We start from the raw sequence: 25,255 nt of genomic DNA, 5'->3' as shown, positions 1-25,255 counted from the left end.
AAGAGTTAAAAGAACTTAAACAAATATTTTTCTTCTCACCTAATTACATGTACTTCATTTGCATAGATATTATTTTACCTTTTCTGCCCTCTCTACAGTACACTCAATACTTCAATCATTTTAGACTTCTAAATACCCCAAGATATGGCAGATCTTCCCAGACCTCCAGGCCTGTGTTTTCTAGAAAGCACTTCTATTTCTTTCTTTACCTTTTGTAACTTCCACTTACAGAGTTTATATATCAAACATCTTTGAAGGGTGCCAGTGTCAGGTATATCCTTGTCCCTGCTGCCAAATTGAGAGTCTCTACATAATATAGTTACAAAAGATACTGTACTGGATTTCAGGAAAAAGTGATTTGCAGATAAAAGCATTAACCAAATAGTGCTTTGATTTACTTACTCAGTTTCATAGGCTTTATATAATTGATATAATTATTTTAATAATTAATAATATAATTAAGTAGGACTATTTTTGTTTTTTTTAAGGATAAGTCTCTTTTATTGGCTATGCAGAGGCAGTTGGTTCCAGCTTGAGTGAAAGGAGTCCCAGCTTAAGACTGAAAATTCAGATAAATGTGGCCAATCAGTGGAATGGGCAGTGTAATCTCATGAGGACTTAAAGAAAATATCAAGTTATAATAACTTTTGGGGTTATAAGTCCCATCATTTCTAAAAGACTGGTGGCTCTCTAGATACCTGTTGCAGGAAGACTAAAAAGGAAAGCCTCAGCAGATAAGGGAAAGAGTGGTTTTGACGATGCTGTGATGTCTACCATTTGGATTTATCTTCTGGTTCCAAAAGGCATGATCTAAAAGACCACGTGCCAGATGGGACACATTGTGCTGCAAGTAATACAAAAACAACATAAAATGTCTTTGACAGTCAAGGAGCACAGAGGCAAGGCTGCTGTAATTCAGAAACACAATGACATTATTAGGACTCAGGTTTTCCCCATATTTCCATTCTGCCATCCTTAAGTGAACTTGAAACACAAACATAAAATAACCACTGAAGTTATGGTCTATCCAGTCATCCATTCAACAAGTATTTATCATGATAGGATCTGCTCTTAGGTGCTTTGAACACATCAGCAAACACAGCATACAACATCCCTGGCTTCATGAAGCTTTCTCATAGTGAGAGACAATGAAAACAGCACATTAAAGATGCTAATTTTGTAGTATGAGTGTATGGAAGGAAAAAGAAACAGAGGAAAAAGAAAACAGGGCAGATGTTCCTTTTGCAGCCTTAGCACATCTCTAAAACTTAGGAGCTAAAAACAAAAGTTTATCATGATTGCTCATGGTTCTGAGTTGACTGTGCTTGGTTGAATGTTTCTTGCTTGGGGTTTTCAGCATGTTTGCAGCCAGATGGCAGATAAAGCTGGAGTGATATAAAGGTTTAACTGAAATGAGTGTCCCAGACATTTTTTTTTCACTCATACATCTGGTGCCTCACTTGGGATGACTGGGGACATCCATCCCCACCTTAGGGCTGGCTAGCAATTTCTGCCTTTCCATGAAGCTTCTCTATGTGGCCAACTTAGATCACCTTAGAGCATAATAGCATTAGAGTAGTGAAACTTTCTTACATGGCAACTCACTTCTTTCAGAGAAAGCATTCTAAGAGGTGAAGACAGAAACCATATGGATTCTTTTAAGGCAACCTTGGATTTCTTGCAGGATTAATTCTGCTACCTTCAATTTGTTATACAAGGCCAGCGCAGGCTCAGAGTAGAAGAGGACTACTAAAGGTTCAATTACCTGGAGACACACTTCATGGGTGGGAGAACACCTTTGTAGAAGAACTGCCAGGGCACAATAAGGAGGAACTGAAGGCTATGGAAAAAAACAACTCCCAGGGGAAAATGGGAACAAAAACCCCCAGGGAGAAAGGAGGACAATGGATTGCAGGGAGAAAAGAAAAAAACATGTTTTGGACTTTCACCATTTCCTGAAGTTACACAACCATTCCTCCTGACAGCCCAACCAACGCATTCTGCTATGATTCAAGTCTCACTTGAACCCTATAAAAAATCAGACCCCACTTGTAATCAGTTGCCATTTTTTTCACTTGAAAATGTGCCCCTCTGCTGCTTAATAAAGCACTGCTGGTCTGTCAAGGTCTATCTCCCTTTTGTTATTTTTGCTCTCAAGAATGGATTGAGATAGCTAAGAAGAAGGATGTGAGCCATTTCAATAGAGTGGTCAGTTTTCAAGAGATTTTCTTTAAGAAATTGATATTTGAGTAAGATTTAAAGGCAGTAACAATTAGTCACATAAATATCTGGAGGAAGAGCATTCCAGGTGAATGAGGATGAAACAGAATAGATAGTAAAATGACCAGGCATTCACGATAATGGGTCCCATTCAACCACACCTGAAGGCTAATCAACAAGGCCTATTTTGAATGTAAAAGACCTTGAGGTGGAAAACCCAATGTGGGGATGAATTCAGGTGGAAGTTACAGAAAGGAGAATGGAAGTGAACCCAGATGATAGCCACGATGCCTTTTTGATACCTATTTTCATAGGTTTTGCTCCATGTTCTGCCCAGAACCATATATACCCATTTTCATAACACAGAAAACTCAAGTGTGGGGTAGGTTACTATGTGTGGCACTTAGGAAATATGAAAATATTTTGAATTGCTTCCAATAAATCAGGACCCCAATTCACAAAATGGGTTTTTCTGCTATTAGGCCCCTTCTCACCTGGCTAGAGTTCTATCTCTTCTTGCTTAAATAAATCCTGCTCCATTTACTCTTCCAGTCTGTGATTGTTCCTGGATTTTATTCTTCAAAATTCTCAAGACAAGAACCCACAGGAAATTGGGGAAGTGGGGAATCGAATCTCATCTCAAAACACGGTTTCACAGGCAATGAAGAACTAGTCATTCTGACTAGAGGAAGAAGGTCTCTTTAGTTTCCTAGATAAGGAAAATCTATCTCAGAAACTATTTTAGCCAACTACTCCTTGTTGTTTATTGCCTGAGATTGCATAAAATGCCTGTGGCCCATTTTTGACAGTGACACTGAGATCATCAGATCACCATGAAATAGCTCAGGATTATCATGATTCATTCCCTTGGGCTGGGGCCTACATAGATGCACATGGTCACATGGAAGAGGGTGAATTCTCATAAGCTTCTTAGAGGCCTAACAGAGGACAGCTCATTTCCTTTTTCTTGACCATTAGCAGAGATATCTTACACTTGGTTTAGAAGCAGAAAATTCTAGAAAGGAAGCCTCAGTAACCAAAATTAGCATCTAATTCACCAAGTAGCCAAGGGTCCACCACCCACAGAAGAGAGGGTTTAACAGTACACTTAACAGACAGAGAGTAGGTAACATTCATAAATGGAAAAAGGTAACTGAAAGGAGAATTCTATGGATGACACCAAAATATATTGAGATTCATGATCAATGTAAGACTTAAAGAGACTAACATTAGAATTCCCAAGACCAGCACAGTCACAATAGTTATATGTCCATGGATGACTATATTTCCCCTTAAATTTAAATATCTGATGGGAAAGGTGGGCCTGTGAATTGGGGATCTTGATTTATTGGAAGAAATTAAAAATATTTTCATATTTCCTAAGTGCCACATATAGTAACCTACCCCACACTTGAGTTTTCTGTGTTATGAAAAGAAAGCCCAATGAGAGGTAGTTCAGTAAATATTTATCAATGGAAACAGAGGTTAATATTTAGAAATACCAAGACAAATTAAGATAATAAAGAAATGTAAGTCATAATTCAGAGGATAGGAATTCCAAAAGTGTACATGTGTTGTATGGGGATTTGAAGTTCATGACCATGCTCTCATTTTTCTTTTTTTTCTGCCAGTACATGCAGCTGTTGATACACAGTATCATATCAATCTGAAAGCCTGTTCAGTTTTTTTGGGGGGGGAGTCCTACTGAGTATTGAACCCAGGGGCACTTTACCACCAAGCTATATCCCAGCCCTTTATAAAATTTTATTTTGAGACAGGGTATCTATCACTGTTGCCCAGGCTGACCTGGAACTTGTGATCCTCCTGCCTCAGCATCTAGAGTTGCTTGGATCACAGGTGTGCACCACTGCACCTGGCAAGTCTGATTTTAACAAAAGGAGGCAGGTATGATGCATAAGTTGAACCTAGGACAAATTAAAGCATTTTCATTTTAAAAATGCCAAGCTTTTTTAAATCAATAAGCTTTGGAAATACCTTTTCCTTTTTAAGATCAGAAAGTTTATTTCTTTCTTCATACATCTAAGACAGAAATTTGGTTCAGTTTTATTCAACATGTATTTAGTGGGAATCTTCTAGATGTATACTAGAAAATATCCATTGGTTATAGAAAAAAAACCAGAGCCCCTATTTTTATAGCATGACAGGGCAGAAAGGATTAAATTCTTATAAAGAAAGAACAAATATATTACAACAGATGCTGTATATTCAAGTTCAGAAAAAGAGAAAGTTTAGAAAGGTTTCATGGAGATGAACTGCAGTTCTAATAATAAGCCTAACATTTTAATAGCATTTAATAGTTTCTGATGTACTTTCACAGACCTTTTCTCATTGCTTCACATGGACCTTGCAAGATAGGTGGGATGTGGATAAGTAATTCCATTTAAAAAATGTCTTACAATATAGAACATTTGAAATGATGAATGCCCTTTTAAAGAATAAAAATAAAAGTCCTGTAAAGAGAATAGAGCACATGTTTTTAGTTCTGGTTCTACTATTAACTAGTGTGAACTATGACATATCATGTGGTGTCTTCATAAAGTCAAGAGTTGGATTTCTGGACTGTTAGAGCTAAAATTCTCTGAATTGATGGGTGGTAACAAACCATGTTTCCTAAAATAAAACATGAATGGTAATATATGGTATTACAATTAATTAAATAGAACTTTTAAAGAAGGATTGCTTAGTGTAAAGCTAACAATATAAAAACATTCAAAAATTCCAAATGAATATTTTTAAAGCAATGAAATCCACCAATGGATTCAGTTGTTTTAAAAGTAGATTTAGCAGCTGAACTACTGGCTAATTTATACTTGGAGCAACTTGCTCCATAGCCTTGGCTTTGGGCCCTAACCATAGTTTCAGATCTACACTAAGGCTTGAGGCTTATCCAACTTGATTGCAAAAGCAAGGTCCTAAATGCAACTAGGCAAAATGTGTGATGAAATCAGAGCAAGGCAATCACTGCTATTGTGAAAGAAAAATGAAGTATGTGCAATGTTGGTAAGTGACTATCAGACTCTCTGTGTCTGAAGTATTGTACATTATCAGCTAATTACCTGTTTTCCTCCAGCATTCCTTGGATATCATTTCCAGATGAAGAAAAAAAAACATAACAGTGCTTCAAATGCTATTTTAGGACCTCTGTTACCAAACTAGATGCAGTAATAAAGACCACATCATTTACCCTTTGTCCTAAAATAACGAAAACATGGTGTGTGTGTGTGTGTGTGTGTGTGTGTGTGTGTGTGTGTGTGTCCTATATATATGGATTACAAGGCAGTGGAAATAAATAAGGAAGGATAGTGATCCCTGAGAGGTGGGAAATACATGAGGTAAACCCTAGAATCCTTGGGTTTACCTAGAATCCTATTATCTTACTACCATGAGATAGTTTCCTCGTCAGAGCTCAGGGAAGAAAACCCAGGAGGATTCTGGCAGATTCTACCAGTAGAGGAGATTAAACAGAGAATATGGAAAGGTAAGGCAATGAAAAATTCATAGAATGGGAGAGTAGAGAGCTGGGGGCGGGGGGGGGGAGAGAGACAGACAGACACAGACAGACAGACATATATATCTGTAGAGGTTCCCCCTCAAGTATTTAGTGGAGAAAATTACTAGAAGCTGGAAAAGAATCACAGCAAAAGATCCGAGCTGCCAGGCACAGTAGCACACACCTATAATCCCAGCGGTTTAGGAAGCTGAGACAGGAGGTGAGCAAGGTCAAATCCATCCTCAGCAATTTAGCAAGGCCCCCGAGTAAATTACTGAGACCCTGTCTCTAGATAAAATATAAAAAAGGGCCAAGGATGTGGCTCAGTGGGAAAGCACCCCTGGGTTCCATTCCCAGTACCCCCCACCCCCCCCAAAAAAAAGATTAGAGTTAAAAGTATTCAGCACCCATATGGGCAGGAATATCTATTTCCCACCAATCAAAGTGGAAACACAGTGGGATCTTGCCTCAATAATGGGAAATAATCAGGCCCCGAATGAGCACTGGTCTACTCCCTAATCTTAAAAGCAAGATGTTTAAGGATCAAACAATGGCAAGTAATTTAGAAGGGGAGAAATGGAAATACGCATATATAAAGAGGTCTAATGTTACCTGAAGTTACACAGTGACCAGTTAAATATGTCTACCATAAACCTTAAAGCAACCACCAAAATATAAAAACAAAGAGCCATAGCTAATATACCACACAAGAGCTAAAATGAACTCACTGAATATATTTGATCAATCTAAAAGAAAATAGAAAAAGAGGCACAAGCAAACAAAGAACAGATGGGACAAAGAGAAAACAAAGGGCTTAATGAAAGATGGATTTACATCTAACCATATCAATAAACACAATAAATATAAATAAGCTAAATACTTCTAATTAAAATAGATGGTCAGATTAGATTTTTAAAAAGCAAGATCTAATTAAATGTTACCTACAAGAAATGCATATTAACTATAAAGAGATAAACAGTTTAAAAGTAAAAGTATGAAAACCATTATACCATATCAACAAAATAATAAGAAAGTTGGAGTGGCTATAACATTAGTCATTAGGGAAATGCAAATTTAAACCACACTGTCTCAATATAAACCTATTGAAATGGCTAAAATTAAAATGATTGACCATATTAAATTTGGGGAAGGATGTGGAGGAACTGGAACCCTTGTATGGTATTTGTGAGAATGTTATATGCTACAACTGCTTTACAAAAGATTTTGGCAATTTCTTAATACATTGAACACATATATTATCTAGCTGTTCCTCTCCTAGCCATTTGCTCAAAGGGAGTGAAGATGTATGTCAGTAAAAAGACTGGTACAGGAATGCTCATAGAAGTCTTTTTTTAAAAAAATTAATTTTTTTAATTTCAACACAGGCCAGTCAGAGGCACAGAGATTTATTTAAGAAAGCAGACACACATTCAAGGAAGGATGTCGGCCATCTTGAGAGAGAGAGATGTGCTTTGGGGATTGCTGACTCCTCTTAGTAGTCTTTATTGTAATAGCCCCAAAGTGAAAGCAATCTAAATGTCTACTGAAGAGTAAATAAACAGCCAGGTACAGTGGCACATGCCTGCAATCCTAGCTACTTGGGAGGCTGAGGGAGGAGTATACCAGCGAGACTGGTAGGGGTCCTTCCTAGTGTGCTTTTTTTTCTGTCCTTCAACTAAATTGCAAGTTCAAGGCCAGCCTGGGAAATCTGGTGAGAACCTGTCTCAAAATTAAAATAAATAAGTAAATAAAGCTTGGAATACAGTTTGGTATATAAGGCTCTGGGTTCAATCCTCAGTACTGCCAAAAAAAAAAAAAAAGAGTAAACAGATAAAGAAACAAGGGTATATCTATACAATGGAATACAACTCAATAATAAAAAGGGATAAATTATTGATATATGCAACATGTGAATGAATCTCAAGATACGTATGATGACTGGAAAAAAAAAACCCATGCATCCCATTCATGTAAAACTAGACAATGCAAAATCATTTATAGCAACAAAAAACAGAATAGTGCTTGCCTCAGGAAAGGAAGGAGGTATTGCTAAGGGCACAAGGAAACTTGAGTGTAATAAATACACATCGACTATTTTGAAGGTGATAATAATGATGGTTTTTAGAGTACATCATATGTTGACTTTACATAAGTATATAATGTTTATTATTTAAAAATGCTGTTATAGAAAGTGGAGGGGAGGCTATTCAATCTCTTTTTTCCCAAAGGTAACAAAGTATGTTCTATGTTTTTCTGAGTCCATGGATCAATAATTCTTTTTTTTTGGTACTGGGTATTGAATTCAGGGACACTCGACCATTGAGCTACATCCCCAGCCCTATTTTATATCTTATTTAGAGACAGGGTCTCACTGAGCTGCTTAGTGCCTCACTTTTGCTGAGGCTGGCTTTAAACTCACAATCCTCCTGCCTCAGCCTCCCAAGCTGCTGGGATTACAGGCACGTGCCACTGAACCCGGCTGGATCATTAATTCTTGAAAAAGGTCTAAGACATAGGTAAATTATGTTCACCTGAGTGTTAGGGTAAATATTTAATTTTCTTTGAAAAAGTTTTTGGGATTTTTTGAAAATTATTGAAGTATTATTTTTTTTAATTTTTTTTTAATATTTATTTTTTAGTTCTCGGCGGACACAACATCTTTGTTGGTATGTGGTGCTGAGGATCGAACCCGGGCCGCACGCATGCCAGGCGAGCAGGCTACCGCTGAGCCACATCTCCAGCCCTTGAAGTATTATTTATCCTTATAAATCCACAGGTTTAGACATGAGTAGTATTTCTTCAGCAATTATAACTTTTCCCTCTATGATATAACTTTCTGCTTATTTTTAATAATGTTCAATAATATTTTTACTTAGTTTCATGAATTTATCCATTCATGAAATATTTATTGAATGCCCACTATATAAAAGACACTGCCAAGTGTTAGTAGATGTGGTATTAAGGGCCTCTGTCCTCATGGAGCTGACAATTCAGATGAGGGCCATAGACTTTCAATAAATAAGTCAACAAACACATAGCATAGATTTTTCAAAACGGTGTGAAGAAAGCACACAGGATGCTGTCTGTAATAACAAAAGGAAATCTTCTTTATATGTGACTTAATTATATGTTAATTCTGCAGTCCATTACTTCAAACGATCTCTAGTTATTAAATTTACATACTGGATTTTAACTACTTTGTTTATTTTGTTAGTCCCAAGCTTCAGTCCATTTAAAATACAAGTTACAGATGCATAGAAAAGTCATTCAGTTAACCAAAGCCTGAAGACCACTCTCTGATCATCCTTTCCTGCCTCCCAGTCTCACCCAATACACACATGCTCACCCCCCACATCCTCATTGTAGTATCCTGCATTTTCTTTCACAACACTTACTGCATTGTGTAATTATTAATGGGAGATTTTAAAAATTAATGTTTGTCTTCTCAAGAAGCTATAACCCTCCAAAGAGGCTTTTCTTTTTTCTTTTTTTTAAAAATATTTTGTTTTTTAGTTGTAGTTGGACACAATACCTTTATTTTTATTTGGTGCTGAGGATTGAACCCAGTGCCCCGCACATGCTAGGTGAGCACTCTACCACTGAACCACAACCCCAGCCCCCAGAGAGGCTTTTTCTATCATTGTATTCCTATATACAGACTTTAGTAAAGAGTAAATACCAGAAAAAATTTATTGAATGGATGACTGAATGAAGGAGTATTTCTGTTCACTTCAGGAACACTTTGATGATTAATCCCACCTGGTGATAGAGAAAGTGGTTCTAGTTTTTAATCTGTGAATGATTCAGGCTCTGGGTTAAGCAGGCTGTTCCTGAGATTGTGGTCTGAGATTCATGTAATCATCCTACTTTAAATACTTATTTCCTCAACCCTTGGTTCCAGGTGATTCCTGACAAATTAATAAATATTAGGGAAAATATTTTCTTTTTGTTTAAAGGGGCTGGATTGCAAATTAAAAGGAAATGATTTTATGGTGATTCAATTTAATATCAGAGGGGTGACATTACATAGTTAGTGATGGATTCCCCAGCCAGACTGCCTGAGTTCAAATCCTGATTCTCTCACTTACTAGCTCAGAATAGCCACCTAATCCTGTGAGTCCTCATTCTTCTCATCTGTAAAAGGGATAAGGATAGTATCCACCTTGCAGGGCTATTGTGAAGCTTACAAGCATTAATGCATGTCAAATTGCTCAGAAAAGTGAGTGGTATGCAGTAAGTGCTAGACAAGTGTTCATTACTAATCTTAATCACGTGGGATACTTGCTAAAATCAATTCTTCTCAAATCCATATTGCACATATACATTGGCTGAATAAAATTCTACATGTAAAGGGCTATATTTCTAATATAATAATCACTTTCTAATTTCCACTCACATATGTACCTTATTAAATTAATTAATATATTAAGTGATGGGACAACTTATAGCATATTTTAAGGATATCAAAGAACTTAGAAAAGTAAAGAAGTATCAGGATAAATTCTGGATACTTTTGAAATTCAATTTGTGGTATTTATCTTTAAAAATAGCATTTCTGTAATTTTGTAAGCTTGCCTCCATCCTCCTAACCAGAGTTGGCTCTGACATGTAGCTTTTCATATGGCCTGAAAAGGGGTTCTTTTCTACTTTCTGGAGAAATGTGCAGTGAGGAGGAGAGGGGGCGTCTTGCTGGTGGAAATGTGAGAACAGCAGCTCTTTGAATGCTGGGCATGACGTAGCATGGGAACTGTGAGCAGCTGCTGGCAGAGTGTTTCACACACAGCCGGACAGTGGGAAAAGCAATGAAGAAAACAAGCTGGGCAAACAAATGTAGAGGAAAGAGTGGGCGGGGTCAAACTCCAGGGCAGGAGAGGTCAGACTGGAGAGAGAACACTTAAAAGAAGAAAGAAAAAAGCAGTGAGAAATTGGAGGCAAGGGCAAACATCAGTTGCAAAATAAGGGAGGACAAAAAAACATGAGCAATATGACAATTTTAAATACTCAGAAAGGAATTAGGATATTGGAAAACAAATAAATGCACATCAATACGTAAATTTGCTGTTTAAACACATCTAATAGGGGCACATTCCATTATAAAAAATAATAAAATTCTTATAGGGATTACCATAATAGCTTCAGAATTAGAAAAATAATTCCTGATTAAAATAAATTAGAAATTAGGTAACATATAAATATCAAACAATCAAATAACAAATAATACTTCATAATGATTTGGGTTCCCTTGCTAAAATGTCTGAAAAAAATAATATGCCTTTCATTCTCTTCAACTCCTAAATATTTCTTTTGACTCCTGATGGCTTCATTCCCATCTTGTACCACATATAATTTCTTTTTTTTGTCACACTCCCTACATCATTCATCTCCCTATATAGTTCTACATATCCTGAGACCCTTTTTGTAAAAAAAAAAAAAAAAAAAAAAAAAAAGAAGAAGTGCCCTTGAAAATGAGGCTGTTCTTTTTCTTCCAAGATGAGGAGGACAGACTTTGGAACATCTGGTCCATATTACCTTCAAGGTTACCTGGGCAATTTCAGTTATTGTTCCTCTTGAATAAAGTAAACATAATGGTAGAAACACTGAAAACCCAACATTCTTGACAGTGCACTTTGACCTCAGTATGTTCCCAGGGGTGTAACTATCCTTGGCATTTAGATTGACACTCCCCCCCCCTTTGTCAATTCTTTAGAGGGCCTGGTTCACAGCTTCCTTTTTTATTCAGAAAACAGAGTCAAGTTTAAGCATAAATGATTGTTTGCTCCTCACAGAAAAGATGTTTTCCTAGAACTTAATTGTCTTTCTTTCACGGTCATTCTATTCCTAATATCAACAAATCCTTCAGTGACCTAACCTTTTCAAAAACAAACACATTCTTCTTTCCTCTTTTCATTTTCTTTACTTTCTATATTATAAAGACTCCTGCCTGTGGGCACATCTGCCTAGATTTTATAGTTGAAATCTTTTTATAAGAGCAACCTACAGTTTAAAATGTGTTAAGAATTGTTTTCCCTACAGGTTACTGCAATGTTTTGGAGAGTGGGAAAGGTTTCTAATTTTTTAAACCAGGTGGATCCCTTCTTAGTATTCCCCAAACTGCAGGATCCCCACATGACAGAAGAACTACTTAGTGTCTGTTAACTGAGAAAAATGACCAATTGATAAACATTTGTATAAGTTTAATAGTATTACTGATTTGCTTATAAAAATAGTGGTATATGGCTAAGACAATTTTGTATTCAAGCTACTGACAATGCTTGATGAAAAAATCTATTTTTGCACTTCTCTATAAAACCCTATAATCCACAGTATGGGAAGGAATTTCTATTTATGGTTATAGAATAACAGCATCTCCTGGGAGCTTGATAGAAATGCCCAATCATAGGCTACACCCAATACCAAATGAATTCCTGAGGGTGTTTTATCGATCTCTGCAGGTGATTCTTAGCCATCAGAGGTTTTTAGAACTATGTTCTAGACTACTGCTATCCAATATAATTATAGTAAAAGCAACATACAAAATTTTAAATGTTCTAGTAGGCACATTCAAAAAGTAAAGAGAAAAATCTGTCAGTTGTTTTTGTTGAAGTGACAGGCTCACTTTTTTTATTTTCAAGAAAAACACCAAGTCTGAATAATCATAAAAATGAATGAAATTCATAATAATGACATATTTTCCTTAACCAAATACACCAAAAGGAACAACAAAGTAACATGTAACCAATACAAACATTAATTATTTACATTTTTATACTCTTTGAAAGCATATATATACACATATATGTATATATTACAACTCATCTCAATTTGGACTGGACATTCAAAGGATCAGTAATCATATGTGGCTACCATATTGGTCAGCAGATATATCAAATAAAAATAGCAGCAAAGTAACAGAGTATGTTACTAGGAAGCTAATAAAAGTTTCCTCGCATTGTCCAAGTTTACCTTTATTCTCCTCTTTCTACCTCAAAGAAAATTTAAGTGTCTGGGTTTCTGTGCTTTTGTAGCACTATAATTCTCCTCTAAAATTGAGCTTTGTGTATACTTAGTTTTCCTAGTTAGAGTTTAAGCGTTTCAGAAATCATGTGCTTTTCCAATTTTTCAAACTTAGACTACCTGACAAGTGCTTAATATAGGACAATGGTTCTGAAAATATGATCCCTGGATGGGCAGTATCAGTCTCACTTGGGAATTTGCTAGAAATGAAGAATCTCAGGCTCTAACTCAGACCTAATTAATCAGAAACTTTGGAGGTAGGACCCAGAAATCTGTGTTTTAATAAGGCTTCTAGGTGATTATGATGCTCACTATACTGTGGGAACCACTGATGTAAGAAAATATATTTTGTGGGAGAATGGCTTTAGACTAAGTTCTATGGTCTAATCAAAAGCAGAAGAATTTTAGATCTTCCTTGTTAAAGAAAAAAATCAAAATAGGATATGCTAGGAAGACATCAGTAGAACCAACCCAGTGGGTTAACTTTTGTTAAATGAAGTAAAGGATGCTTGGATATCCTCTCCTTACTTTCAGGTAGTAATAGGCTCACATTATTTGTAGGAGCAGATGCTAGAGCTCACCTAGGCTTCCTACCTAGAAGGGACTCCATAACATAAAGCAATTAGCATAGAATCATTAGAAAAAAGAAGGGTGTGAGTAAAATGCTCAAAACCTGTCAACATATTTAAAGGTTCAGATTCTATGCTCAAAGATGATAAGGATATACTCACCTACACACAGAGAGAAGACCTGTTTGAAAACCTATCTCACCAAAGTGAAGAACAAAAGACTTTCTGAGTTAAAATTTTTAATTTTTTAAAAATTACTTTTGTGTAGTTTCTAAAAAATGAAGCCATGCAAATATTTATATTGGCCAGAACTATGACACCGCATTCTCTCACAAATCTTGCCAATTTGACTATATAGACACAATTCTCAGTGAGAAATTATTAAAGATATTGTAAACCACAGATCTGAAAAAAGTATCAATGTTATAATATCATTTTGTAGTATCAATATTATAACAGTATAATAGTATGTACATTTTTTTGTTTATAACATGGAGAAAGGGAGAGAGGGTGGTAACAATGGAAGAAAACCCAATTATAAAGCTTTTCTTAAGATGGCATAAGTAGTAGAGGAAGGTTTGATCAATTTGTCTTTAGACTAAATAGAATGATTACCATGTTGGCTTGGTGTACAGTAGATGCTCATTCTGTGCCAACTTAATGAAAGAAGAAGGAAACAAAGAAGGAATAGAATGTACAGAATATGTGGGTCTGGACCCCTATGACAGAGAGTTACCACAGTGCTGTGCAGATGGAGTATAATGATGTCTGTATGACTTTGGAAAATTCTTAGGAAACTTTTAAAAAAACATACATAATTCATAACACTGTTCTTTAACATATTTAAAAAGAACTTCATACCTAGAAATGCCTTCATATTATTCTTTTTTCCCCAAGGGTTCACACTGCATAAGTTCTCTCCAGTCAATAAAGCACTCCTTATGATAAAGTTATTTGTAGCTTCTATTGCTGTCTGTGGGTTTACTCATGAGTGCAGAGAAATACTAATATTTGTGCCAATGAATAAAGAACATTACCAATCCACTCAACATGTGTGCACTGCCTCACAATTAAAAAGGTTTCTCATTTTAACTTTCTTCCAAATTGGTTTTGATATTCATTCCTACTTGATCAAATATTAGCTTTGCTTCTGCTTTAAGACTTAATTCATTAAAATCACTTTTGGTTGGTTTTACTACAATTTCTGAGCTCTAAAGGCAATGAGGAATATAATACTTTAAAATTTTATATTTGAAACTACAAGTGTGATTTTTTAGGGGGACAATGAACTGGGCTCATTAATCTGTTGGTTTGTTAAAAGGAAGATTTCAAAGTTAATATACCTGAGAATCATTTAAGTATAAAAATGAAGTACTTTACATGTGTGTTGCTAAAATAGCTTTAAATTATGACTTTGTTAAGTCCAAAATTAATAGGACTTTAAAAGGAGGAAACAAAAAAGGGTAGATTAGAAGACCTGATTCAGATCCTGATTGACACAAGTGATGTGACTGTAGTTGTGTCACTTAATGTTTCTAAGTCTTAGTTTCCTTACATTATAAAACTGACTAATCATAAAATATAATTATAATCACAATACATAATGTTGTGAGGGTTAAGTGAGAGAGTAGATGAGAACTCTTTGTAACTGAAAAAAATGATGATTTCCTTAACACCAAAAAAACACAAATAACCCAATCAATAAATAGGCAAAGGAACTGAATAGACACTTCACAGAAGAAATATGATTGGTAAACAAATATATAAAATGTTCAACATCTCTTGCAAATAGTGAAATGCAAATTAAAAGTACACTACACTGAGATTTTGTCTTATTCCAGTCAGAATGGCAATTATCAAGAATACAAGTAACAATGTTGGCGAGAATGTGGGGGAAAAGGTTCATTCATATATTGCTGGTGGGACTGCAAATTGGTGCAACTACTCTGGAAAGAAACAAGGAGAGTCATCAGAAAACTTTGAGTGGAACCACCATTTTACCCAGTTATCCCACTCCTTGGCATATACCCAAAGGACTTAAAATTGGTATACTATAGTGACACAGCTGTATCAATGTTTAGAGCAGCTCAATTCACAATAGCTAAGCTATGGAACCAACCTAGATGCCCTTCAGCAAATGAATGGATAAAGAAATGTGGTACATGTCACAATGGAATATTACTCAGCCATAAAAAGAATGAGATTACCAGCATTTGCTGATAAATGGATGGAACTGGAGAATACCATGCTAAGTGAAATAAGCCAACTCTCAAAAAACCAAAGGCCAAATGTTCTCTCTAATATGCAGATGCCTATCCACAACAAGGGAGGGTAGGGAGGGGAAGAATATAAGTTCACTGGATTAGATAAAGGAGAATAAAGGGAAGAGAGGGGAGATGTTAATAGTGTAATACAAGGAATAGAGTCACATGCTATCATATATGAATACACGACTAGTATAACTCAACATCATGTGTAACCACAAGAATAAGAAGTTATACTCCAGGTATATATGATATGTCAAAATACACTCCACTGTCATGTATAACTAAAAAGAACAAATAAAAAACTGAAAAAAATGATGGTTTCCAATAGCATAAACACTGTCGAATGGTCAAGTAGTGACATCCATACCAATGAGCACTCTGAGGGAGAAAATAGTATTTTATTCCCACAGAAAGTTTGAAACAAGCTAAGCAATGTCTCTTGTACTTCCATATGTGGATTCAAAATGCAATTCTCTGTATACTCAATTCTATTTCTATATATATTGGTCATTTGGGACTGTGCTTTACTTTTCTGATGAACACACCTATACTTGCTAATCTGGTTCCACCACTTTCACCCATTTTACATATAACTAAAATACCAGTATGACTTTCTTTAAAAATCAAAATTAATATATCATGTGATTAAACCCGGGATATTCTGATATCAAGAGAGACAAACCTGATAGCATGTGACTCTATTCCTTGTATTACACTATTTTACCACAAATTAAGACCCTTTCTGGTTTGTTTGTTTGTTTTGTTTTCCTTGTGGTACTGGGGATCGAACTCAGGGACACTCTGTCACTGAGCTATATCTCCAGACCTTTTTTTTTATTTTTTAAGACAGGGTTTTGCTAAATTTCCCAGACCGGCCTTGACTTTGTGATCCTCCTGCCTCAGTCTCTTGAATAGTAGGGATTACAGGCATGTGCCTGTGTGTCTGGCCTATTTTTGTTTTCTTTTGTTTATATCTGCCTCCCACTACTCCAACTCTCTGCTTTTCCATTTTTCTTTATCTTATCAGAGGGAATTATGAACTCATTCTTAGTCTTTAACATGATTTTAGCTAACTGACATAGCATAGTAAGGAAATAAATTATTTTTATACAAATACGATGTCATGACAATGATGGACTTGCGCTTGCCACCATAGAAGCAGGGTAATGCTTTAGTTATATACATTCTTATAAATGTAAAATGTTCTCAACAGGACTATAAGTGGCTCTTCCAGTAATAGGAATAAACTTGACATAAACATCATTTCTTTGCTTTGTTCTCTTTCTGAACAAGGACTGACATCTAGATTAGAATTATGGTCAAAGAGTGGAATCATGGGGCTGGGGATATAGCTCAGTTGGTAGAGTTCCTGTCTTGCATGCACAAGGCCCTGGGTTCAATCCCCAGCACCACACACACACACACATAAAAAAAAATAATGGAATCAACTTGACTCAGTTATGTGCAAACCAAAACCTCAGACTTATCAGCTTTGTGCTATAAACACTTTCAAAGCATATTCTTAAGACCATGTTCAAAGATAGAAATGTGAAATTTGCTACAAAAGAAGCATATAACACAAACTGATTGAATTAACATATGTATAGGCTTGGGGTAAAGGGTTAAACATTTAAAGACTGAAAAGTAATTCCAGTAAGCTACATCTGTATTATGAATAAAAAGAAGCATCTTCATTGGTTCTAAACTAAATTTTGTCATATGTGAATCTCCTCTATATATCCAGATACATAATTCTAGAATTGAACCAAATGTAACTTCAGACAAATGAATTATCTCATTTTCAAAGTGAGGATATTGAAGCTGGGAGAAGTAACTGGCTTTGCCAGGATAACATGGTTAAAGAATAACTGAACTTTAGTTTAAAGTTAGGCCTCATTCAATGCTCTTTTTTACTCCACCACACAATTTCCTCACATGTTCTTCCCTATACTTATGGCCAAGTCTTTAGTCATTTCAAAGAATGGAAAATTCAGCTATAAATATTTTCTTACACTTTACATCTAAATAAGTAGTTCAAGTGGAATGGATCATTTAGCACTGATTTTTAAAAAAATATTTTTTTAGTTGTTGACGAACCTTTATTTTATTTATTTTTATGTGGTGCGGAGAATTGAATCCAGTGCCTCACACATGCTAAGCAAGTGCTCTGTCACTGAGCTACAACCCCAGCCCTTAGCATTAAGTTTTAAAAGAACATTTCCTTTCAGTTATAATCTTTTGACCTTATTTATAAATTTACATGCAGCTGTCACAAATCTTTACCATATTTCAAAAGCAAATGTGGCATTCAGCTATCTAAAAGAAATTTTAAAATATAATTTGAGAACACTTGAATGGAACAAATGTGGCCATTGGTTTTCTTTGACACTTTCCTTATTTGTGCTTAAAATTAAAAACATACTAAGGATGAAACTGATAAGGTTTGTTTTTAGTTGTAGATAGACACAATACCTTTATTTTATTTATTTATTTTTATGTCATTCTGAGGATCAAACCCAGTTCCTCACATGTGCTAGGCAAGTGCTCTATTGCTGAGCTACATACAACCCCAGTCCCATGAAACTGATAAGATTTTAATAGTACTGAACTACTGTGGAGCAGACAGAGAATGGCATATAATCACTTAACTATATTGCCAGGCTTTAGTCAATGCCACTTATAACAATATATCATACAAATATTTCAAGACTATCCATCAAAAGAAGAATTAAATTATACGAGATCCCAAGAGGTCTTGAATTTGGAGCTTGTTTTTATTAAAGATCTAGCAATTCTTTAACAGAACTTTCAATCACACCCCTAAATGGACTGTCAATAGGAAAGTAATCTGGTTTATTATTTTTTTCTTATTAAAACTTTGACAGCAAATATTTTTAAACTCAGTTTTTTCCTCTGTTCTCAGGAGCACACTATCTGCATCCTATGAAGTTGGAAAAGGAGAGAAAATGATTCCCTAAGTCTGTGATTAAACGAGTTTTGTAGTTTGGAGAAATAATTATCATACACATAGGGAATACAGAGACACCTCCACTACAGCCATTTTCTGAGTTCTTACTATGAACCAAATACAAAGAACTCTACATCAACTAGCTCATTCATAATTATAGCAACTGTGTTGGAGATGAGGAATCTGACAAAAGATATGTTAAATGGCTTCAAGGTCACTCAACTAAAACATCATATTCTCAACCCTTTGTAGTGTAAGAATCTTAATCAAATAACACCAAGAGCTAGAATTTACAGTGTTTACTATGTAGCAGGTTCCGTTTCAAGCATTTTATATTTACTATGAGTTATTCATTCTTATAATAAACTGATACTATAGAGAATTTTATTTTCCCTTTTTTCAGATGAAAGATTGAGTCACAGAAAGGTTAAGTAAATTGCCCAAGGTCCCACAGCTAATAAGCGTGACCTTGAGAATATTTCTATTCCCTGTATTCATTAGGAAAACCTATGAAAAAGTTCCATGTATGGGTTTGTGATGAGATGTTCTTCATTCAAACAATTTTAGAACATATCTAACTACTGACTTTATTTAAATTATGATTCAAAAGGAAAAGGTATTTTAAGAATCCAAGAAATAATAATACAAAGGAACTATCTGCTAGCAATTCAATTCTTCCATCACAATTCAGCATTCTCTTTCATATTTATTGCACAACATGTAGAAGTTCAACTTTTAGCCATTTCCAAAATTAATAACAGTTTGAAAATATTTACATAGGAACTTACCAAATAATATACACTATCTAATCCTCACAAAACATTATTGTGAACATCAAATAAAGATATTACTTATATTACATTGTTCCTTATAAGTAAGTTTTAGCTGTTTGATATCTTTTTGTAACAAGGAACAACAATGCTTATAATGTATCTACCTGTAGTAGTTTCCATCTGGTGTTCAGGTCTTCCAGAGTGCTGAGGTTATATGGTGAGAGCTGAATGCCCAATGTGGTCAACTGGCGAGCAAGATCATTGACGTGGCTTACATTCTCTTTTAGAGGTGCAATCTCTCCCCGAAGTGCCTGTGTAAAATAGTCAAGAGCAAATTGGAAGATGAGAATATTAAAGCAAAGAGACAAAAATTGGAAGATGAGAATATTGAAGGCAAAGAAATATTGAAGGCAAAGAAATACAAGATATCTTATTGTTTTTTGGGGTTTAGTGTCAGTGATGTTCATTCTGTGCTATGACCTGAATGTGTGATTGCTCCAAAATTTATATGTTGAAGTCCTAAAAAGTAATAATAATAAAAAAGATATCCTAACCCCTAAGGCAATTGTGTTAGGATGTGGAGCTTTGGAGGAGGTGGTTTTGGGGGTTAGTGGCCTTATGAAAGAGACCTCAGAGAGCTAGATAGCTCCTATAATCATGTGAGGATGCAGGGAGAAGGTGATGTCCCTAAAGAATTGGTCCTCACCAGACACCAAATCTGTCAGTGCCTTGGTCTAGGATTCACAACCTCCAAAAATGTAAGAAATAAATATCTGTTGTTTACAGCCACCCAGTTTATGGAATTTTTTGTTATAGCAGCCCAGATAGACTAAAACATTTTTGGTGGCAGTATTATAATAATGGACATTTGTTAATGATAACTAATATTTTTGAGCACTTTTTTAAGTTCCTAGTTCTGTGGTAAGCTTTATCCACATGTAGACTAATTTTATTCCTACAAAACAATTATATGAGACTGATAATTGGAGAATTCTCATTTTACACATGAGAAAACAGACTTGCAGATGTTAGATATCACCAAGGTCCCATATGTAATAACTGAGTAACCTAGGATACCTATGCAGGTATCCTAGTGCATATTCTTAACTATCATGTCATATACCTGTTCAAAGAAATTTTGGACTGGCAAAATAACAGTAAAAAATATGGTGCGGCTAGATTCTAAATTCTACTCATCTCACAACCAGAAATGGATTCTTATTTTTTACAATAAAAAGATACACTCGATCATATAATATTGCATTCATACTTCATATCAACCACATAATAAATAGTTTCATTTAGGGACGCAGGTATTTTGTCAAGAACTAGGAATGACTTTCTGTTCTCCTGGTATTTTACTCCTGTAGCAATGACTTCTGAAGGCTCCCGTGGGACTTCTCAGCTGTCTCTGAAGCACTAGAGCAGGAGTCTCCGATGCAATGCATCATGACAATCTGTTGAGCAGAAGAACCGTATGCAGATATGGGGAGGATATTATCATGCATCATATCTACCCTATTGAGATGGCATTTATGGATCTTTAACATGATGCATGATGTCCAAATGTTCCAATGAGCAATTTCTAAGGGACAAATTCCCTCACTTAGAACAGTTTGTGTAATGTAATGTCTGTGCACAAGGACAACATCACTTACTTGACTCTACGTGCTATTTTCACTTGCTTGATATAGGCAGGTGTTATTTCTGTCTGGTTTACTGTGTTGGTAAAACTATTGTTTACACTGACGTCTTCTATAACCCTGCATGCCATCCCATGCTAAATGCAAGCCAGATACACATTCAAATTAAGAATGGCATTATACTCTCAGATCAACCTCAATATTTCATCAATGAAATGTGGTGTGTATGAACTATATGACTCTTGTATGGTTCTCAAACAAAAGATATTGTGACAACCACTCTGTTGATTTTGTGGTTTTTAAAGTGCTTCTTTATTTTTGGTAATAGGGATTGAACCCTTTACCACCAAACAACACCCTCAGCCTTTTTATTTTTTATTTTTTTTAAATTTTGAGACAGGGTCTCACTATGTTGCTTATGGCCTCACTAATTTGCTGAGGTTGACCTTAAACTTGTTATCTTCCTGCCTCAGCCTCCTGGGTCATTATGATTACAGACATGTGCCACCACACCTGGCTAAATGTGCTTATTTAAAACATTATATTAAAATTGGGGATTTCTTTTGGGGGTGATGAAAGTGTTCTCATATTAGTGATACAACCTTGTGAATATGCTAAACAGCACTAAATAGAATACTTCAAAATGATTGATTTCATGTATGCGAGTTGTATATAGTAATAAAAAATAAAGAGTCCCTTCTGATGATATATGTGCAAAAAATTCATGTTATGTACTCATCTTTAATCAACATGTCAGTGGAATGCCACAGGAATCAGTCTGAAATTAAAAACATTTTATAGGGGTTGATAGTAAATATTATTCCATTTCCTTATGAGTAAATACATGGATTAAAAGAATCAGAATTAAGTGTCCATGGAAGAAAGTGGTCAAAATCCATATATGTGAATTCAAATCTCTAAAAGGAAATGATCCATAATGATTTTGTTTTGTGTAAAAGAAATTTTAGAAATCAGATTTCTTAAATGTCAGTGGGGAAACCTGGACAAGGATGGTGATTACCAAATGAAACCATTCTCTTCTGGAAAATAACATGCGTTTCTAGTAACAACAAATAAATATCATGTGAGGTAGAACTACAAACAGGAACCACTGTGGAGATGGCAGAATAGTGGACAGAATCTGTTAATACTGTAGGTGAACTCTTTGTGCTAAACATCTCTGTTCCCCAGAGAAGGGCTTAGCCATTAAGTTGTGTTTCCATTCCAAATAAGTCATATTACAATTCAGCTCCCTTTAGCTTATATAATGTACATGTTTTAATGTCTCTTATTAGAATTTTCAATTTTCACTTTCTCTTCCAAAATCCTGGGAAGTTATTATTTTTTTAGGTGTAGATTGACACAATATCTTTATTTCATTTATTTATTTTTATGTGGTGCTAAAGATCCAACCCAGTGCCTCACACATGCTAGGTAAATGCCCTACCACTAAGCCACAACCTCAGCCCTCCTGAGCAGTTTTTAATGCTGCATCAATGTTTTGTAGGATAAAATGGATTAAGAAATTTAAGTTACTGTATTCATAATTATTCACAAAACTCTTCCTCCCCACTTCCTTTTTTTTTTTTTTTTTTGGAGTAGTAGAGATTGAAACCAGGACCTTGTCTGTGGTAGACAAACACTGTACCACTGAGCTATATTCCCAGCCCATCTCTTTTTTCTTTTCTTTTTAAAATATCCCCCCCAACATCGTTATTGAGATCCTATGGCTTTTTCTTTTCTTTATTCTTGTTGCCTTCTAGTAGTGATAATCGAGGTTCTCTAAAGTGACCTAAACTATAACTCACCAGTTTCCATTTAGAGACTGGAGTCTATAAGAGTCTCAAAATAAAAATATTTGATGTGGTTGACAGTTTGCATGACCTTGCTCATTAATTTTTAGTCATGTACATAACTGTCAGTTGGATATGTGTTCTCAAAACTTTATTTTACTGTTAGTGCTCCAGTTACTAATTTAATTAGAGATTTCCCAAATCAAAGAACAAGTCATCTAAAGAGAAAAAATTGTTATTTCTTGGAAAACAAGTTCTATCAAATACTCTGGAAACTTCTAAAGAAAATGAATATTATTAAGTAGGTGTGCATGAAAAAACTGTGAAATATTAAGAAAACAACCCTAAAATTTACGAGGAATCTGTATTCAGAATGCTCACATGATTTCTGAAGGACTTTTTCTATATTAAAGAAATGAGAAGAGGACATCAAAAAGTTCATATTATCAGTGTGACTTACAGAGAATTCAATTAGTGGATCTGCATTCAAAGAAAAGGCCATCACACAACATTAAAATATTTGTGACAATTTTAGATTAAAGTTTTAAGCCATATTTTTGTGATCCCCCCTTTAACTCATTTTTCCCATTAACTGTTGAAGTATGAGTCCTAAATGAGTTGGAAGAGATAGCATCTATTATGGATTTTTACTACTACTATTATTTTACTACATATGCTGTTGCTACTGGTACTATCACTAATTAAGAAAAAAGCCAAATATTTCATTTAATCCAAATGCCTAAATTTCTGTTAAGGTATATGATAATGAAAGCTTTGATTGTGGAGAGGTATGTTGATAAAGTGTAATTTGGGGTAAAGGTTCACTTTGGGGAGGTATCTTGATGGAATAACCAGCTAGAAATCATCATGAGGGCATTAGACACATGGATATAGAAAAAGGAGATAACTGATGGTAGAAAATATGCAAAGATAAGGAGGTAGGAGAGTGTTACCAAGGAGACAGTCAAATCAATGTTTTTTGGCATTAGACCTTGGTTCTGGTGGCAGTTGTACTCCACCAATGGATGGCTCGTAGCATATGCTGTCAACATCTAAAAGTGAACACAACAAGAAATATGGCTCCCTAAATGCTGAATCACAAAACATGTAAAGGGTGAGTACAGGTACCATGTCACTTAAATGAATGTAATACTCAGTTTGACTAGATTTAAAATATTAGCACTTCTAATGTAGTATGCATAAATTTATGCTTAAATTATTAAACACTATACATAAAATGTCAAAAAGTAGTTAGCTGAGCTGATGTACTATTTAAATGATGCCAGAATTTCATTAGTTTTTATTCTAGTTTGGAGGCAGTAAGTGAGAAAACATTGAAAGGAGCCATTATACTGTAGGTTTTCTTTGAATCACTTAAACATCTGGAATATGTGCTCCATGAAAGAACATACCAAATCTAATTTTATTATGACTAGTTTCATGTAGGCAGAATTTTCACTTCATTAAATGTTGTCTGATTATAGATATAAAAGTACTGATTTAGAATGATCTATAAGTCTCATATGTCAAGTTTTTCTTCTTTGTATAAAATTAAATTGCCTGATATATCTTTGCTTATCTTTATATAGTTAAGGGTTTGTTCAATGCATATTCAGAATTACAGTCCTCGACCACTTTTGCAGCTAAAAAAAGAAATTTTCTAACAAGGAAAGATTATTATTATTATTATTATTATTATTAGTAGTAGTAGTAGTAGTATCAGGGATTGAACCCAGGAGTCCTTAACCACTGAGCAATATCCCAGCCCCTCTTATGTTTATTTTGAGACAGGGCCTTGCTAAGTTCCTAAAGCTGGCTTTGAACTTGAGATCCCTCCTGCTTCAGCCTCCTGAGCTGCTGGGATTACAAGTGTGTGCCACCACACTCAGCAGAAAGGTTATTTTTTGAGGGAGCAATTTTGACTTGACATTTAACATACCCTTCTTACTGCAAGGTACAGAGGTTAGTTGGGAAGATTAGAAAGAGTAAGTTAAGGGGACTGTACTTTGAGAGCTGCTATTTCCTCTGTGAAATAGGAAGCAGCAGACTCAGTATAGTGTGCAATGCAGGGAATGCAATGAATATTCAGTGAAAGTAAATATGAATTAAGAATAAGTGGGGGGCTGGGGATGTGGCTCAAGCGGTAGCGTGCTTGCCTGGCATGCGTGTGGCCCGGGTTCGATCCTCAGCACCACATACAAACAAAGATGTTGTGTCCGCCAAAAACTAAAAAATAAATATTAAAATTCTCTCTCTCTCTCTCCCTCTCTCACTCTCTCTTTAAAAAAAAGAATAAGTGAGGACATTTGAATTAGTTGTGATACAGACTGAGAGGTATTTGACCTAAGAAATGTAGTGATGTTGCCAGATAGTACTGAGGGCTAATTTGAGACCGAGGAGATATATATATGATATATATAAAACTTGGGATTGTAGCTTAGGGTACTTTACCACTGAACTACCTCCTCAGTCTTTTTTTTCTTTTTGACTTTGAGAC

At 35.2% G+C, this 25,255-nt stretch overlaps 1 protein-coding gene across 3 annotated transcripts in view; it reads right to left on the bottom strand.

Moving 5' to 3' along the window:
- The window catches only part of Dmd (dystrophin), a 2,014,880-nt gene that overhangs the window by 309,646 nt on the left and 1,679,979 nt on the right, over positions 1-25,255 (bottom strand). For all 3 annotated transcript variants that reach the window (XM_077794046.1, XM_077794047.1, XM_077794048.1), the window contains one exon: positions 19,487-19,633. In XM_077794046.1, the coding sequence (XP_077650172.1) occupies positions 19,487-19,633 (147 nt within the window). The remainder of the gene's footprint in view (positions 1-19,486; positions 19,634-25,255) is intronic.

This window comes from Urocitellus parryii, chromosome X (genome assembly GCF_045843805.1).
Source record: "Urocitellus parryii isolate mUroPar1 chromosome X, mUroPar1.hap1, whole genome shotgun sequence".
Classification (NCBI taxonomy): Eukaryota; Metazoa; Chordata; class Mammalia; order Rodentia; family Sciuridae; genus Urocitellus; species Urocitellus parryii.
This window is presented reverse-complemented; position numbering and strand designations above follow the sequence as displayed.